This window comes from Pelobates fuscus, chromosome 3 (assembly GCF_036172605.1).
Source record: "Pelobates fuscus isolate aPelFus1 chromosome 3, aPelFus1.pri, whole genome shotgun sequence".
Lineage (NCBI taxonomy): Eukaryota > Metazoa > Chordata > Amphibia > Anura > Pelobatidae > Pelobates > Pelobates fuscus.
In genome coordinates, this window is record NC_086319.1 from 271,538,646 (window position 1) to 271,557,841 (window position 19,196).

The 19,196-nt window shown below is 41.6% G+C and overlaps 1 protein-coding gene across 1 annotated transcript in view; it reads right to left on the bottom strand.

The window, feature by feature from the left end:
- Nucleotides 1-1,204: 1,204 nt before the first annotated feature.
- TMED4 (transmembrane p24 trafficking protein 4) overlaps nt 1,205-19,196 on the bottom strand; it is a 29,912-nt gene continuing 11,920 nt past the window's right edge. Inside the window, exons 2-5 of the mRNA XM_063448541.1 lie at nt 16,775-16,875; nt 16,268-16,393; nt 3,061-3,207; nt 1,205-2,252 (exon numbers count right to left, since the gene is read on the bottom strand). Coding sequence (XP_063304611.1) covers nt 2,103-2,252; nt 3,061-3,207; nt 16,268-16,393; nt 16,775-16,875 — 524 coding nt within the window. The 3' untranslated portion in view covers nt 1,205-2,102. The remainder of the gene's footprint in view (nt 2,253-3,060; nt 3,208-16,267; nt 16,394-16,774; nt 16,876-19,196) is intronic.

Genomic DNA, 19,196 nt, shown 5'->3' on the forward strand with positions numbered 1-19,196 from the left:
ACCGTAAAATGCTGCATTGCACAAAGCATCTCTTCAGAGATGCATTGAATCAATGCATCTCTATAAAGAATGTTCAGCACCTCCATGCAGAGCATGGAGACGCTGAAGCCCTGCGCTGCACACAAAGCACCTAAAGTGGTTACTAGGAATCAATATGAATTGTCTCTGAAAAGGTGGCATTTATATTGAAGAGCCTGCAGGGACAGTCTATATACACCAGCGTCACTACATTAAGCTGTAGTTGTTCTAGTGACTATAGTGTCCCTTTAAGTTTTAATAAGCTCCACCCCTTACACGCCGATTTGTGCGGTTAGCACCCCACAGTGTCAGCCGTCAGACAGTGAAGGTCTTATACCATTGTACACACCATCCCAATCAGGTTACAATAGTAAATTGGGGCAGACTGTGTGGATTCTGCCCACTCAAGATAAAACGTGTATGTAGAAAAATACATACCATTTTATCTAATAAAGTAAAATTATGCTCTTAAACAGTAAATAAAAATTGAAGTAAACATATTGGTTAAATCCATTATCTAATATCCCTAAATACAAAAATTCAGACTAACAGTAAGGCTTAATCTAGAACTAATTCTGTACCAATTTTATTGTAGAGTTAAAAATATTCAGTGTACAGTTTGTGTATGCACACTTGTCATGGGAAAGAAAAATAACCCACTTTTCTAAAGCGTTTTCTGCAACGATTGTGCCTGGGCAATTGCATCTCAACAGCTCTTCTAGAAATGCAAGATGAAGATCAACCAGTGCTGAACAGCATTAACTCCCTGCACATCTCATATATGCATTGTGCAATAGAGGGGATTCCCATGGTGCAAGCAGAAAATCCATCTACATTGAAAGGTTTAACTCAGTGGTTCAAAGTGGATTTTTTAGGGAATCATTTTGAAATATTTTATGAAAAATTAGTTTAGTGATCCATTCTTCATCTATCTCTGTAATTCACTTTAAAATACATGTTACACACTCTAATAACACTGTTAGTATCAATAGGGAAAAACAATGTTAATAGACAAGTTATTGTGGGCAGCTGCCCAGGCCTGATGTGCATGTTAAAACCAATAGTGACTCGCTAAAATGACAAGGGGGCCCATTTGTGGGTACCAGTCCAGAAATAAAGAACTATTGTGTTCTGAGAGAGTAACTGATAGAAAACAAACATATAACATAGAAACTAAAAAGTGATATACATTTACCACATTTTTACTGCAAACATGAATACCTTATCCTTGCTGGCTTTGCACTTAACTAGTAATAGTAACAAAAGGGTACAGTTCTTATACAGGAAATAGCAGTGAACATCATAACTAGCTTCTCTGTATGAAAGGCTACAGCCGGGAAAGAGGTCAAACTGACTGTACTGGTTATCAACCGTTACTTTGTAATGTAGTTGAAGTAGTTCTGTTTGCTACAAATCCAGTGTGTGATACTCTTAAGATCCTGGCACCTTTACACAAGCAGCTTTTCTATACATAGACACATGAGTAGGACATTCTGTTTGGCTGTGAAGTATTAAAAATTTGTTTTGTAAAGATAGTCACATTCTCAACGTCCATGTGGATGCAGAGTGAGATCAAACTTTGTTGCGAAGAATGCACTGTTGGTAGTCTCAGGGCCAATGAAGATGGTAGTGGGCTTTGTTCAGTGTGAACCAAAACTCTTGGCGTGGATAGACTGGAAGTTACAGCAACCCTTTTGGTGTCAGTCCATCAAGTAGCTGAGAATAGTCAACATTTACCCCTATCCATCCCTTATTCTGACATCCACCAGCAGATAAATGGTAAAATGTGGGAGGATTAATTTGGTAAAAATTGAGGCGACACCTGAGTGATCTCTGCTAGTATTGCATTGCTTTTCCCCCCTCCCTGGTTCGTGACGTGCCTGCATGGAAAGAATCTCATCAGCATGTCTGTGAGTAGGTATGAAGTCGGTTTCCTTTTCTGATTGTCTGGGGTACGGGGAATTGTATGTGTAAGAGAAAAAAGGCCCATATTTAAGGAAATCTGTATGTAAAGAAGAGTGGAGTTTGGGAAAGATCAATAATTAAATCTATGGAGGCAGACTGGGTATATGCATGTAGAATCTTCACACCAGTTTTTTGGCCTCGAAGAAGCTCTTGAGATGTCTCATTTGCCAGATGCCAGTAAGGATAAGTATAAGAGTCTGGGCAACGGACCACCACAGTACGCGCTGGTTTGTACTCTCGCTGGTCAGACGGAATCTTTCCTCACGGTACTGAAAAGGTTGCATATAAGTTCAAGTGAGTAATATATATTTTCACTTCTGTCACAATTTAGCATTCACTTTCTTACTACTTAAAACACTAAATAAAAATAATGATGTGATCATAATATTTATTTTTATTTCTTAGACACTTCCACCCCCCCAAAAAAAACAACAAAAACAAATACAATCAATATCACAAACATGTTTCCAATGTTTTAAATTTTATTTTAGAGACTCCCCTCAGATCTGCAGTGCAAAGGTTAGCCATCACTGCTTCTAGTGTAGTCTTCCATCTTATGCCCTCGCAGTCGGTAAAATCCTACACGGCTACTGACATATCTTACCACTAATAGATTAGATCTTGCCTTCTATATCTCTGAAACTGCTTTTGTTTTGTCAGAGAACCCATAATGCACATACTTTCTCTATGCTTCTATAAATGGCACTAGGCATGTGTAATACACTTTGGTAAAATCAATAAAGCTGGCTGGTTTACCCATTACATACATACATACTACTACCGATTTCTAGTGTTTATATAGTTATCCTCATCCTTGTCTATGGTTATATCTTGTAAGTTTAATTTTCCAACCAATTATCCCTTTATACCTAAGAGGGATTTCTCAAGAGAGATTTTCCCCAATTATTGTTTAATGCACATACACCATAGATGCCCCAATATCTGTCCCTTGCACCAGCAATAGATTTCCGTGAAGGTGAATGGTTATGGAACTGCACATTCAGCTACACTGCCCCCTTTCATCCATATGCTCTGCAGATTCTCATCTTCAGAAGATTTCTCATCTTCCCAACTCACCCTTTGGTAGTTCTGCTCCTTTTGTATTTGCTCCACTTGATCAAGAAGTTGTCTAACTCGGAGCTGCAGCTCTGTCAGTTTGTCCTTTGCAGCTATCTCTGGGTAGTTGTTTGCGTGCTCTCCAATTTGGATATCTAAATGGACCCTCTTGCAAGAATGAAAAGTAAAAATTTGATTAGAAGTCAAAGTCTATAGCAATATGCTAATGTTCCACTGTATGCTTTAAAAAAAGGTTTTCATGGGAACTCAGAAATATACCTCAACAAGCAAACTGTGCTTTTGCTCTGTGTAAATTATGTGAAAAGTAGTAAGGAACTTAAAAATCACACTTTGCATGAACTTAGCAATATACACAGATGCTGCCTTTTTTAACTTGGTCTGTCATGATTAAATAGTTGTCACTTAATGTATTTATATGTTGAAAATCGATTATTGTACTAGTCTAGTAATTATCCAGTTTGTTTAATCCATCTCTAGTTCTGGAGCATGGCAAAATGCAGTGCTAAAACATACAGCTGACCATGTATTCACTCAATAGTGTTAACTGTTCCACATACGGAGTCAGAGACTTCAACGGGACTTGTATCAAAGGCTGCTAACCAGATATTTAATGGGAACTTGGTCCAACAGCTGCTAACCAGCTACTCACACAACAGTATTATTAGTTCCACATATTGTGTCAATATAGAATTCAATGAGGACTTGGTTCAAGATCAAAGTAGCCAGAGCTATAAAGGGAAAGGGCTAATGTTTTATGCATTGGGCTTGGTTAACTCATTGCTAGACTGGCTAAACCAAACTGACTTAAAGGGACACAATAGTCACCAGAACAACTACAGCTTAGTGTAGTTGCTTTGGTGAGTACAATATGTCACTTCAGGCATTTTAATATAAAAGCTGCCTTTTCATGCTGCTTGGGGATACCTACAATGGCAGTCACTCAGAGGGCCACTAGAGGTGCTTCCGGGTCGGTGCTGCACAATGTGCAGCACTAAAGTTCAGCATCTCCACGCTCTGCATGAAGACGCTTATTTTTCCCCATAGAGATGCATTGATTCAGCCTTTGGCTCCACCTCCTTAGTTGAGATAATCAGAATTGATGATCTCAGACAATTTAATATTTTCCTATGGAAAAACATTGAATTGTCTGAGATTGTCATTTATGATTATCTCAGCCAAGGAGGCGGATCGGGGGTGAGGCCAGAGCTGGCAGACTCGCACAGTGCTGTAATAAAAAGTGAATTTTAAGGGGGTTTAGGGTGGCTGGCCATCTAAATAATGTTTTTAACACCATAGGGTCAGGAATACACATTTGTATTCCTGACTCTATAGTGTTCCTGTAAGTGACATTTTTAGTGAACACTGGTAGTGAACTCTGATACACAAGCCCAAAATCAGGTGCTTGTTTACACACTTACTTCCAACTATGTAACAAATTATATCCTTTTGCCAGATAAAATCCAAAATGAGGAGCAGCAAAATTAGTAGAATACAATCTTATTGGACTGCTCCTTTCGATTAATGGGTTTTCTGGTGAAACTTGAATCTACAAACTTTGAGGAGATCAACAACAAACTACAAAACGAGATCACTCAAATTAAAAACTACAAATCAGATAGCTTATATGTCCCTATAGAAAGTAAGTTAGAAAAAAAAAAATTTAAATTAATTAAAAAAAACAAACAAAAACGAGAACTTTAGACATAACTTAAAAAGCACAATAAGTTCCAACGAGACTTTAAGGATTTCAAAGACGGGGAGATGTTTAGACAAAAAACAGTAATTTTACTTACCGTAAATTCCTTTTTTCTTAGTATAGTGGCAGTACTTACAAGTGGGATGTTCCTTAGGATTCTGGACAAGAAGCTCCCCCTTCTTTAGAATTTAAATGCTGTGCTCCGCCTGCTGCCTCCATATAAGCTGTAACTCAGAGACACTCACCAGTAATACAAAAGAACCAAAACGGAGACCGAATGATGCATAGAATTTAATCTATTTGAAAGCGGAGGGAAAGCCAGTACTGCCACTATACTAAGAAAAAAGGAATTTACGGTAAGTAAAATTACTGTTTTTCCCTTCGTATAGTGGCAGTACTTACAAGTGGGATATAGCAAGACCCCTGCAAACAACAAAGGGTGGGAACTCAGCAGGCCACAGCTTGTAGCACCTTACGCCCAAAGCAGCTCCAGATGATGAGAATACGTCCAGCCTACAATGCTTGATAAAAGTATGTAAGGAAGACCCAGCAGCAGCTTTGCAGATGTCTTCAGGTGAGGCGGCTGCTCTTTCAGCCCAGGAGGTCGTCATAGCTCTAGAGGCACGAGCCTTTAAAGGGAAACTAAGGGGAATCCCTTTGAAATGATAAGCCAACCTGATTGAATACGTTAGCCATCAGGCCAAAGAGGGTCCTGAGACAGCACAACCCCTGTTAGCGCCATGAAAGAATACACATAGATCTAAGGATCTAAACCCTGAGTCATCTGAAGACAGATTTTCAGGGATCTTCTAACATCTAGGAGATGTCACATTCTTTCCAGATCCGACGTAGGAAAATGAAAAAACCCCGGTAGGACAATAGGTTGGTAATTGCAGCACCAGAAAAAACCTTAGGCAAAAGAAGGCTTGGTGTGCAGGACCACCTAGTCGCGATGAAAAAGGTGAATTCCGGAGAGAAAGAGAGAGCTCGGATCACACCTACTCAACTAGCAGAGGCGATAGGCACCCGGAAAACCGTCTTGAAGGTAAGAAACTTGATAGGAACCTCCAGTAAATGTTCAAATGGTGGTTCACAAAGGGCTCGAAGCACCAGACAGATCCCAAGTAGGGAAAGGTACTACTTAGGAGGCCTCTTAAGTTTTATGGACTTAAGAAATCTTAGAAAAAACAGGTTTGAGGCAAAGCCACGAACCAGGAATTGATTTAGAGTTGAAATCTGGCCTTTGAGCGTAAAACTCCCAGGCCGGCTTCAAACCCATCTTGCAAAAAAGAAAGACTTTCCGGGATAGAGGCTTTGGCCGGATCCAACCTAGAACTGAACACCAGGTTCTGAACTTCATCCAAACTCTGAAATAGATTTACGAAGTGGACCAGCGGACAGAAGACAGCAACACATCACATAAAGGTCAGAGAGACCATGGCCTTGAAGGATCACCCTTGCAGCAACCATGCCGTCAGGTGAAAAATATCCAGAGTTTCCACGGGGAGAGTCACATTCTCCAATACTTGAGAAGAGACTGGAGATGCCAACGTGAGATTGTCAAGTTTTCCACTTCCGAAAACCAACTCCTGTTCGGCCAGAAGGGCAGGACTGCCAATTACTTGCCTTCTTCATCATACTTATGAACAATCCGTGGTATGAGAGCGACAGGAGGGAAAACATAAGCCATGTCGAAGGTCCAAGGTATCGATAGACCGTCTAGGACAACTGGGTACTCTCCTGAATGGAGAGAAGCAAAACATTGAACTTTCCTGTATCTCCTTGTGGCAAACAGGTCTATCTCCGGCCTGCCGAAGCGTGAACCCAGCGCCAAAAATTTTTTTACTTTGACAGTACCCAGTCTGCCTGAGACCAAAGTCTACGGCTGAGGCCGTCTGAACTAACTTTAGAGACCCTCTGACATGGGTAGCTGATATAGCGAGAAGATTAGCTTGAGCCCAAGACATATGAGGTAGCAGAGCTCTTGAAGAGCTTTTACCTTCGTGCCACCCTGGCGAAAGAAAAACCCACTGTAGTGGCGTCGTCCGACTGAATCCTCATTGCCTGATTTGTGATGGCTGAACGGAAGGAAACCAGTGCCTTCCAAACCGCATTAATCCCTGAAACTTCAGGAAGCGCCTGACTCCACTCTGTTCCAAGACCCTGACGGAACTGAGAAGCTAGATGGGCGCCCCAACCCATCTGGGAGGCATATGTGGATATCATAAACCATTGTTTCTGAGCAAACGATAGGCACTTTGAGATTTTGCTTCTGTGTTTCCACCAGTTCAGGAGTCCTTTCACCCCTTTGGATAGGTGGAAGGGAGAGTCTAGATCTTCCTGTTTTCGTGTCCATTGGGAAAGGACGTCCCATGCAATGGTTTTGCTTCTGCCTTTGCCCAGGCCACTGCTGGGATTGCAGAAGCGAGGAGGCCTAGAACCTCATAGCATCTCTGATTGAACTTAGGTTTTATGCAGCTTTGATACGGCTTTAAAAATCCTCATTTGTTTCACTAATGGTAGAAAAAGAGAGAGGGACTGTGAATTTCCTCTAAGACCCAAGAACTCTAGACTTCGTGACGCAGTCAGCTTGGATTTTTCCAGGTTCAGGATCCAACCGTGATCTCTTAAAACCTTCATGTAATCGTGAGATGAAGATTTAGCAGTGGTCTTTATTGGGCCTTCAGGAACCAAACGTCCAGGTATGGAACAATCGAGATACCTTTCAGACGTAAAACCACTGCTATGGATGCCAGGATATCCGTAAAAGCTCGAAGAGCTGAGGACAGGCCAAAGGGAAGAGTTTAAATGTAAATGGAGAATCCTTCGCTTTCTTGAAACAAGAATGCTTGGGCACTTCCGGATTTGAACCCGGGACCTCTCGCACCTGAAGCGAGAATCATACCACTAGACCAACAAGCCAGTGTTGCTAGAACCGCAAACCTGAGAAACTTCCGGGAAGATTCTGAAACCGGTACATGGAGATAAGCATATTTAAACCAACTCTGCCATGTAATCTCCCTTGTAAAATGTGTGTCAAAAGACAAAATACGTTCCATACGGAACTTCTGTCATGGTAAGCAGGTGTTTACTAGTTTCCATCTGGTTTTTGAACCAAAAAAAAGGCGTGAGTAAACTCCCTGAAATACCCAACGTTTGGGTACCTCTCTACCACATTTCTTAAAGAAGAAGAGAATATGTTTACTCTTGATGGATAGCTTGACAGTAGGAAGGATGGACGTGGTTTCGATGAAACTTTATTCTGTAACCTTCTGAAATGGTTCTTGTAATCCACCTATGAAGCACTCTTTCCCAGTCTTGGGTGAAGAACCGAAGGCGTCCTCCCATTCTTATGGCGTCAAAACTTCCTCTTTGTCATGCCTGTTGGATTCCTGTCAAGACCACTGGCTGTTTATTTGAGGTACATAGTTGGACTCCCATACAAGTACCAACCAGGCCCGAGTCTGGATGGCTTCTGAGATCTGACGAGATCAGGGATTTTCAGGCTGGTATGGCCATAGGCCATCATGCTTTTTAAACCTGCAAAACCGCCCTGGTAACGAAAGGACCTCTGACCCTTGTACTGAAAACTTTAATATCCCTGGGTTCTTGAATCCAGAGGCAGGGCTCTCTTCGTATCAGACATCTGTCTAACAATGTCTTCCAAAGGAATGCCCAAAAAAAATTTTGTTCCTTTCAAAGGGTAATTCACATAAGGATGCCTTAGACGCAGAGTCAGCTGTCCATGTTCGTAGCCAAAGAGCTCTTCTGGCTACTGACGACAAACCCATAATCCTCGCTGATAAACAAAGAAAACTCATCTTTCAGTAGGAACAAGAGATGGGAAGGATCTGTATCAGAATTCCCATAATGGAATCTTCCAGGGCTTGTAGCCAAACGCTCTGAGCTCTGAGAACCGCTGAACCTGCAAATTCAGCTCTGCACTGATATCCTGCGGCCTGGAATATTCTACTACACGAAGTTTCGGCCCGTTCGTCCATTGGGTCTTTAAGCCCTGAGACTTCGCCAATGGGTATAGTGGTTTTCTTTGATAGCTGGGCAATCTGAACATCCACTTAGGAAGATCTTCCCATTTTTCTCCAGACTGTAGGCTTGATTTGAGCGTACGTCTTTCAAGATTCTTTCATTCTCTATGATGGAGATCCAAGATTTAAGGAGACATTGGGAAACCTTTAACCCTACCCTTGGTAGGTTCAGTTTCTTGTACCGCCGTCGTCACTTCTTTAATAAATTTCTTCAGCTCTTCTGGTGGAAACCCCTCCTCCACACTTGAAGCCAGGCTGGAAATATCCGAAGGCGAAGAGACGTCAGACACAGAAGAAGATCTATTCCTCCTACGCTGTGTGGGCAGTTTCTCCCGAATAGCTTCAAATGTCTGGGACAAATTTTCCTGAAACCAGCCCAGGAAGGATGCCATATCAGTCTGCTCGGCTTTTACTAGCCGATCCGTTTGCGACATCCGTCAGGTAGAGGTAACGCACATTCCAGACAACATAAGTGCTTAGATTTACTTGTGGTGTTTGGAACAGAAGTTGACATCTTGTCTATATCTGTCTTATAGGACTTATTCTAGAAGCATGCATAAAAACCAAAGGTGAAAAAAAAGGAGAGTTCAATAGTTAAACCTCACCTTAAATCACCTAAGATCCGTGTAGGAGGGCAGGTGACACGGAGAACCAGAACTGTACACCCACCCTTGGGGTCAGGAAGGTCCTGCACAGCCATGTATCCAAATTTTAAATTTGGCGCCAAACACCGTTTCGCGCATGCTCAGTAGCGTGATTCTGTGTTTGGTGGAACGCAAAGCCTCCCGGGCGTGCGTTCCACCGCTGTGCGCATGCGTAATGAGCAATGAAGGAGAACCGCCTGGGAACTCCGTCAGAAAAAAACACAAAAGACAGTACCCGGTCACGTTCCGTAACGCGAACCCGGAAGTACTGTTGCCGCTCAGTTCCCGCCCGGGAAACTATCGGGCACTCACCTCCCGGTCAGCAACCTGTGCTGAACGCACCAAATCTCCACCTGCACTGTGGGGAACCTGTCCGTCCCGTTGCCGGGACAAGAAGAACTGGTGAGTGTCTCTGAGTTACAGCTTATATGGAGGCAGCAGGCGGAGCACAGCATTTAAATTCTAAAGAAGGGGGAGCTTCTTGTCCAGAATCCTAAGGAACATCCCACTTGTAAGTACTGCCACTATACGAAGGGAAAAAGAAAATATCGCAGACGTCAGAATAGCCACAGAGGTTCTACATTGAGCGAAACTGAGTAGTCAGATCAAGATCTGACCTCAAGAACAAGACATAGGTCACCCCCCAAAAGAAGTACTGACCATAACAGAGACCATAGTTCCTAACCGTATTTAAACAGAAGCATTCTGAAGGGCACACAAAAAGCAGTATCTTTTTTGGATATTCCTATCCCATTAGATACTAATAACCCCTCTACTTTGTCTACTGCTTAATCCACCACTTTTTTAGAACAGGAAAACCCCCACCAACAGGGGGGGAGACTGAGGGACAGAGACCAGTGGGCATAAAAGTTACTGGGACGTACCACGTGTAACAGAAACACCTTAATAGGAAAAGGAGAGAATGAGGGTAAAAAGGTTGAACTAATTTACCCTGATAAAATATTTGCATGTAGAGTGGGATTAAGTTACTGGGACAAACACAGAGAACCTAGCCCTAATAGGATAATCAATTCATCTGATTTCCCTCTACAATCCCACCATATTACCCTCCTAAGCAGAGAATTAGCCTTTGTACCGACTCCAACAATTTCAATAGGTCCAAAGACATCAATTTATTTGGCAGAAATGCGTTAAACATCATGCATACCAAAAAGACCAACAGTTGGCTAATGAATTAGGCCTCACTACTAAGATTATGAGCATGTACAACTACTGACTGGTCTACAGAATGAACAAGATCTTAAAAACCCTTAACTAATTTTAAACCATTAAGTTGGTTAACCACGAATTTCAAAGAGACACTGCCCATGTAGACTTATTTGTACAAATGTCTTTGAACAAATTTGAAACGAGTACAAGCTATGCCCCCTTGTCTAGCAATTTGACCTTTAAGGACCATCAAACACTTAAAGAATTAAAACACCTGGAGAATGTAATCATAAAATCAGCAGATAAGGGGGCAACATAGTACTCCTTAACTGGTCAACGTACATTAATATGTGCATGACACATCTGGATGATGAGCTCTGCTCCAGGGTTTTTCCCTCAGATCCTACTGTCAAATTCATCAGTGAATTAGACACTCTACAGCAACTGATAATTACACTTGATGAATATAAATTCCTGTTAACACACAAAAATCCAACAATTGCCACATTTTACAGTCTACCTATGATACACAAGAATATCAGAGCTCTACCAGGGAAGACCGATAGTATCTGGCAATAATTGTTTAACAGAACATCTAAGCAAATTTGTAGACAAGATTTTATATCCCATTGTACAAACCTTACCTTCTTGTCTTCAGGATACCAAAGCAGCGTTGCTCGCATTACAAGGTATGACAGTTCCACCATACACCTTGCTGGCTAACCTTGATGTGGTTTCCCTTGACACTAAAATACCGCATGAGGCAGATATACGAGCTTGTAAGTTCTTTTTGAATACCACTACATTTAATATCCTCCCCCCCCCCCCAAAAAAAAAACTTCATCCTTGCTATTTTACATTTCATACTTACTCATAATTACTTCATGCTCAATGGCAAATACTATTTACAGATCTCCGGCACTGCCATGGGTATAGCTTGTGCCCCTACATATGCCAATTTGTTTTTGGGATGGTGGGAGCAACATGTCATCAATGCTGATCAATACAGTCAGTACCGTGGATATATTCTAAAATGGTACAGATACATTGATGACATGTTGCTCCTCTGGACATGCTCTGTCCCGAGCTTTGAACAATTTGTAATGACTTTAAATAGCAATGATATCAAGCTCAAATTGACTTATGACATTGATAAACACAAACTCATATTCTTGGATCTTAGAATTCTATTAAAGCAAGACAGGGCCATTCAAACTGAATTATTCCGTAAATGTACATCTATGAACATTCTTCTTCACTGGGAAAGTCACCAACCCTACAAACCCAAAGCCTCTATCCCATTTAGCCAATATCTATGGGCAATAAGGAACGGTTTAGAAGACCTTACATTTTATCAAGAATGCCAACTTCTAAAGTCATGATTAAGGGCACTGGGCTACCCAAATAGGGTTTAGAAAAGAGCCTTTCAACGAACCAGTCAAACGGATAGACTAACCAGTTTGAAAACAACAAGAACTATACAGGACTCCCAGATGCATTGCCACCTTTAACCAGGGTTGGAGCCCCATGTCCCACATCCTTACCAAAAACTGGACAATATTACTACACAATCCTTCCTGAAAAAAAAGTCTTACCTGACCACCAGTCTATGACCGCACGTAGATCAAGAAACCTACAGGACTTACTTGTCCATTACATGTGGCATCCACACCTCCAAAAATCAACTGGTTATCACAGAACAAAGGGACTTAAAGATGTGGGCATTGCAAGGCGTGCCAATACATTACACCCCTTCCAAGTCTGTTCTATCAACTCAATCCAAGATCATTGTTGAGACCAATGCATTGTTAAATTGTAGTACCACACGTGTCATATACCTTATCACGTGTAGCTGTGGTATATTGGATAAACATTCCAGCAATTTCGACATCCGGTATTACAACAGGTTGCATCAATCAATAAAACCCATTAACCCCAGGCCAGTTGCCAGACACATCATCAACTTCCATGAAGGTAAACCTGAAAAATTAAAATTTCAGGCCATAGAAAGACTTCTATCTAATCCAAAAAAAAGGTAATTTTAACAGATTATTGCTACAAAAGGAATCTCAGTGGATTTTTTCTTTTAAACTACACTTCTTTCATACATAATTAATGGCACATCACACATTCAAAACATCCTCATATATATTTATGATTTATATTGTTATTGTCAAGCACATTAAAGGGACACTTCCAGGCACCCAGACCACGACTGCCCATTGGACTGGTCTGGGTGCCAACTCCCACTACCCTTAACCCTGCAAGTGTAATTATTGCAGTTTTCATAAACTGCAATATTTACCTTGCAGGGTTAACTCCTCCTCTAGTGGCTGTCTACTAGACAGCCACTAGAGGGCACTTCCTGGTCTATAGCACTATGTGAGGACCTCCAGCGTTGCTAAAATCCCTGCTTTCCTATGGGGAGGACTAATGCACGTGTGCATTAGGTCTCATCCCGTCAGCGGCCGCACATGCGAAATCGGTCTCCCCTGCCGGCGGACCCTAAACCACCGCCAAGGGACATCGGCGGTGGTCTCAGGTAAGTCACTGAAGGGGTTTTCACCCCTTCAGCAACATGGGATGGGGGACCTGCAGTGCCAGGAAAACAATTTTTTTTCCTGGCACTGGAGTGTCCCTTTAAATTATCGACTCGATTCACACTCTTTGCCCTAGCTACCTTTCATTTGCATTTATCATATTCCATTCTGAGTTTTTCATGATGTCTTTATAGACATACAACTTTACTTCAGGCTTATATTAGTACACTTAAGCTTTAAACACATATACTATAGTTCATCTTATTCAGGAGTATGTTCAAATCTGGTCACTATGCTTACAGTATCTTTTTGTATAGTCTGTGAACTAAACTTGTCGAAGTCCCACTCCAGATTTAGGACAATTTATTCACATTCATAGACTTTGTATCCTTACTTGGTAATACAAAGCGTTTCTCTCGTTTTTTTAATCTATTTTTTATCTACTTCCCTTCTGAGCCACCGTGTCTTGATGACTCCGTATGATGTCATCGTGTAACGTATGTGCTCCAATCATAGCTATGGGTAGGCTATTTAAACCTTAACCACTGGGGAGTCAGTTCCCCCTAAAGAGCCGCAGACCAGCAAAACGCGCGTCGTGGCTCATTCTGTTTTCCTGTACTTATCTACCTACCCAGAGTATTCTGCTCTCGAGTTTTTTGTTTTTTTTTGTCAATCTTTCTTTTATTGAGGCAGGAGTTAAATGGGATACAGAATAGAGAAGAGGGGATGCACAGTATTTGTACATAGTGGGATCACTGTAACACAATAGTACATCTCCTACGATTGGCAGCCTCATTTTTTTTATTATTAAGTAAGCTTACCAAAAAGTTAAAAACATGTATAGAGTAGTAGTTATGAAGGTAGCTTCGAACTATACGGTGGTACCGTCAGCATTAAAGTAAAGGAAACAAGAGTAAAACTGATAAACATATGAAATTCAATCTATGCTTGACTTAGCATGTAAATAACAGAGAAATAGACAGGCTATGGGACATCTGCCGTTAGCAGTAAGCACGCCAGGCTACATGTGCAGACAACAAAAGTATTCTCGCCTGGTGGTATGTTAGGAGTGTAGCCCTGTAAGTTACAAGCCCTAGGTCTGCATTATGGCAAATTAGTTTCTCGCTGTATGTGCGTCGCATTAAGTCTCGCTGCTATGTGGTTGTTTGTTTGTGTGTGTGTTACTTGTGATGTGTTGGTATCTTTGTGGGTGCATGGTCTTGAATGCTGTGCAGTTTTCGAGTGTATATGGTTACTGTATGTAGCTACTGGCAAGTTTAGTGGAAACAAATCTTAAAACCTGAGAGGAGAACTTCAGAGCAATAGTACCGTGAAATAATAAATTCTTATAATGGGTTGTCTAATGAGGCTATACGCCGGACAAAAACAAACAAGAGTCCTTTAAAGTAAGGGTGATTCCGCTGGGTAATAGTGGGTTAATTGGTACAGGTGGTTTTAGTCCTCAAAGTAGACAGTTTGCACGGTGTTCTTTGTTCAGCCTACGCCAGTCAGGCCAAGTCCGGATGCCCCTTTAGAGTGTCTCTGGGTCCCCACTCGGGGTTGGTAGGTGGGTTGATGGGGTTGGTTGGTCGTACCTTGGTGCTGCTGCTGGGTTGCCCCAGATATAATGGTTGTGTGATACGGCCTCATAGTTTCGGGGCCCCTGGACGTGGCGTCTCCATGCCAGGTATCAGCTCCGGTGGTACCTTTGGGTAACCTTTTGATCTCAGGTTGATTTTAGGGCAGGTAAATGGCTATAGACGCACATAGTATGCCCTCTATCTATTCTTGATTCTGCTTTCCTCTGAAAACAGCAGTATTCCCATCTAAAGCCTATTAAGACTTTTAAACTATATCTGATTTAGTCACTATAATTGTACATTACTGGGAATTCAATATGAATTTAAAAGTTTAAGCAAAAATGGTTAAATTGTAAACAACAATTAAGAATTAAGTGACTAGCCATGCATTTGTCTCTACCACCTCCACTGGAAGCCTATTTACAGACAAATGTAAATGTATAGTAAAATGTCTCGTTATTCTACTTATAGATATCCGATTCTAATTGCAAATTAGCCAACAGAAATATGGAAATTTAGTGCAGGTGCCTCACCAAGCCTTCTTTTTAGTCTGTTCTGGAATGTCTTGCTATTGGAACATATTACAAGGGAGGCTTTTCTAGCTGTTCGGCTAGATCAACGTACAGATAAATATTGACAGAGTAAAGAGGAAATTTGCCATATTACTGTCCCTTTAATAAATGCCCCTAACATCCAATATGTCTTATTTAAGAACATAAATTTCAATTTATGTCAGCTAAATAGGTATTGAAGAAACCTTTGCTTCTCTGAAATGTTGTTCTGTACTGCAAGTTGAAAAATCCTATCTTGAAAAATATATACTTAAAGAAACATTATAGTGACAGGAATACAAACATGTATTTCTGTCACTATAGTGTTTAAACGCAGTTTAGGCCTCAGGCCCCCCCTTTCCACACTTTTAAAAGGGAATATTAAACTTACCTTTATTCCAGGGCATCAGCTGGCTCCAACCCCGCTAAGCCTCATTGGTGAAGATCAAACTCGACGATCTCAGTCAATCAAATGATTTCCCATAGGAAAGTGTTGGGAGGCTATTGCACATGCATGGCAAAAGGCCAAGCTGCGCAATCAGCATCTCCTCATAGAGATACATTGAATCAATGTATCTTTAGGAGGCGCGTTCAGTGTCTTCTGGAGAGTGTGGAAACGCTGAACATCAGTGCTGCACAACCCAGGAAGCACTTCTAGTGGACGTCTAAGTGACTGACTATCACTAGAGGTGTCCCTAAGCACTAATGTAAACACTGCCTTTTCTGTCAAAAGGCAGTGTTTATAGTAGGTTCCTGCAGGCATTTTAATTGTACACACCAGAAAAACTACATTAAGCTGTACTTGTTCTGGTGACTATAGTGTCCCTTTAACTCCCTCCAAATCAGGCGCCTTAAAACTATTTCTCCAATTATAATACAGTTTTAATTTTACCGTGCTTATAAAGATCTATATAGGTCTAATATAGGAAATCCTATAATCAGTCTGTAATACAGAGAAAAAAAAAATGTTCACATCTCACCAGTTTTCCTCCAGCAAAAAGAGTCATTCTAGTGGAATTGGAGTGAAGGCAGATCTGGTGCTCTCCTGGTGTGTGAGAGGTAAAGATGAATCTTCCTTCTGATCCATATTGTCTGGAGAGGACGGGCTAAATGAAGGTAAACAAAAGACAGATATATTGTACCGTGCTGTACAGAAAAATAACTTGTCATTCTGGTTTTGTTATCAATAGGATTATTTGAATAGTTGAAGCTCCAATGTTTAGGAAAGGCGAGGCTACTGACCACCTTCTAAATCAAATAAATTATACAACGCACACAAAAAAACTAAAATGATTTATAAATATATAAAGGAGTTTTATTTATAAAGAGCAATTCTTAGGAAAAGTTCTAATAATCACTGTGGAAAGCAAAGTAATTTTTCCTGGGGAATGCTCCACTTCTAGAACTTTTTCCCTCAGATTGCTCAAAGGCAATAGTGTAAAGGCAATTTAGAATATATCTATCTGGGAAGAACCTGCTCATCTTACCTTCCCATCAGGGTCCTTTACTTCTACATGCATGCCTAAACCTGGGGTAGATGGCAGGTAGGTTTCAGACTGCTTATCCCAGAGTTGTGTCTTGTAGTTTCCTATGGAAATGTAAAATTTGGACGCTAAAATACAGGAGTATGAACAGGTGATCAAAGTTTATGTGCTTATTATGTTTCACAATTTGACAATGAGACTGCTTGCATAAAACAAATTGGACAATCAAAAAAATCCACTACTATTAAAGTTGGGTTTAACCCCTTAAAGGACCACTCTAGGCACCCAGACCACTTCAGCTTAATGAAGTGGTCTGGGTGCCAGGTCCAGCTAGGGTTAACTAATTGTTTTATAAACATAGCAGTTTCAGAGAAACTGCTATGTTTATCAATTAGTTAAGCCTTCCCCTATTTCCTCTAGTGGCTGTCTCACTGACAGCCGCTAGAGGCGCTTGCGTGATTCTCACTGTGAAAATCACAGTGAGAGCACGCAAGCGTCCATAGGAAAGCATTATGAATGCTTTCCTATGTGACCGGCTGAATGCGCGCGCAGCTCTTGCCGCGCGTGCGCATTCAGCCGACGGGGAGGAACGGAGGCGGAGAGGAGGAGGAGAGCTCCCCGCCCAGCGCTGGAAAAAGGTAAGTTTTTACCCCTTTCCCCTTTCCAGAGCCGGGCGGGAGTGGGCACCCTCAGGGCACTCTAGTGCCAGGAAAACGAGTATGCTTTCCTGGCACTAGAGTGGTCCTTTAAGGACCAAACTTCTGGAATAAAAGGGAATCATGACACGTCAGGCATGGCATGTGTCCTTAAGGGGTTAAAAATGAGCTAAGCCCATTGCAGGTCTCAGCCCAGGCAAGTAAAAGGACGTTCCTGCTTAGGAACACCTGGCTTTCCAGAGATAGTAGTGGAGACATAGAGTGGAGCCCAGTGAATCTCAGGTAAGAAGTCAAGCCATATAACAATATTTGACTCCTTACAATGGGGGTGGGGGGGATGAAGCACTGTTCCGCTCCCCCAAGAAAGGGGAAAAAAAAATAATAAAAATTAAAGCATGAAGCACTTCAACTTGTTGAATTGCTTTATAGGTGAGGCGAATCGCATTATACAGTTTCTTTTTTTTTTCTAATTCTTTATTTTTATCGTGCACGTAATAACAGGCTTACAGAGCCACAGCAGCATCTGTAATCGTTTTTCATAGCATGTTACAGTGTAGCAGGTTAAAACAGCACGGTTTTAAGTTTAAGAACAAGAACAAAAAATTATCATACAGTTGATCATTGATAGGTTGGTATAAACATGTTGAACTAGGCAGATTGATGGGTTACCTCGTCATTTAAGAGTAGTATAAAACATGTTTGAAGTTTCGCTCCATAACTCATAACGAGGGCACCTTCACCCTAGGTATGCCCAGAAAACAACAAGAATGCTATCTTCAGGAATATATTGTATAGCCTCTCAGTTATAGTACATGTTTATCCCTGATAGATATATATATCTTAGGTGCTTGCTGATCATTATGACGTTGGTAGTATATGTCGTGCATTTAGACAAAACCATCATCCCAGTCTAATTAAGTACCCAACTTGCTCATTTACGACATTGTTCGTCCAACCGTATCTTCGCTTCTGGAGAGAAAATAAAAAATAAAAGCCACAACCCGAGGATAAACCAAAGGAAGGGTTAATAAAATTATGAGAGAAAAAAGAAGGTAACAAAAAATATTAGATCAGAACCGAGTGGAATTATAGAGAAGAGAGAGAGAAAAAAGAAGTAGCCAATAGAGGAAGAGTAGAGGAGATAAGAAGAAAGAGAGTGAGAGGAGAAAAGAGATGGAAAGGTGTGGGGGGGGGGGGGGAGGGGAGGTGGTTGGCAGAAGCCTTACGGTAGCTACTCAGGGACCTGTCCCCCTCAGGGAGGATACCCCTCTATATGGGACATAGCCTCCAAGGAAAAGGGCCCCCTCAATCTCTGCTCAGACCCTCTAAACTGTTGTCCCATGGCTCCCAAATTTTTTGGAATGATGCCGACGTCCCCCTCACTCTTGCAGTCAAGTCGTCCATAATTCTACATTCTCGGATCCTGGATATGGAGAGAGCCACGCGGTCGCTATAGCGCGGCGTGCGCTTAGAGTGATTTTATGTACCAATTTCTGTTCTCTCCTCGTCCAACCGTCAATTATTCTGTTTAGCAGGTATATGCACGGATCCATACCTAGGGGCCTATTGAACGTCTATCTCAAGAGAACCTCTCCGGACCTCCAAAAGCTGCTTATTTTAGGGCATTCCCACCACATGTGGATATATGTGCCACGGGAACCGCAACCCCGCCAACAGTCGTCAGTATCGACTTTGTGCATGCAATGTAACTTTACTGGTGTGGTATACCACCGAAGCATAGTTTTCCACGCTTGCTCCTGGAGGGTGAC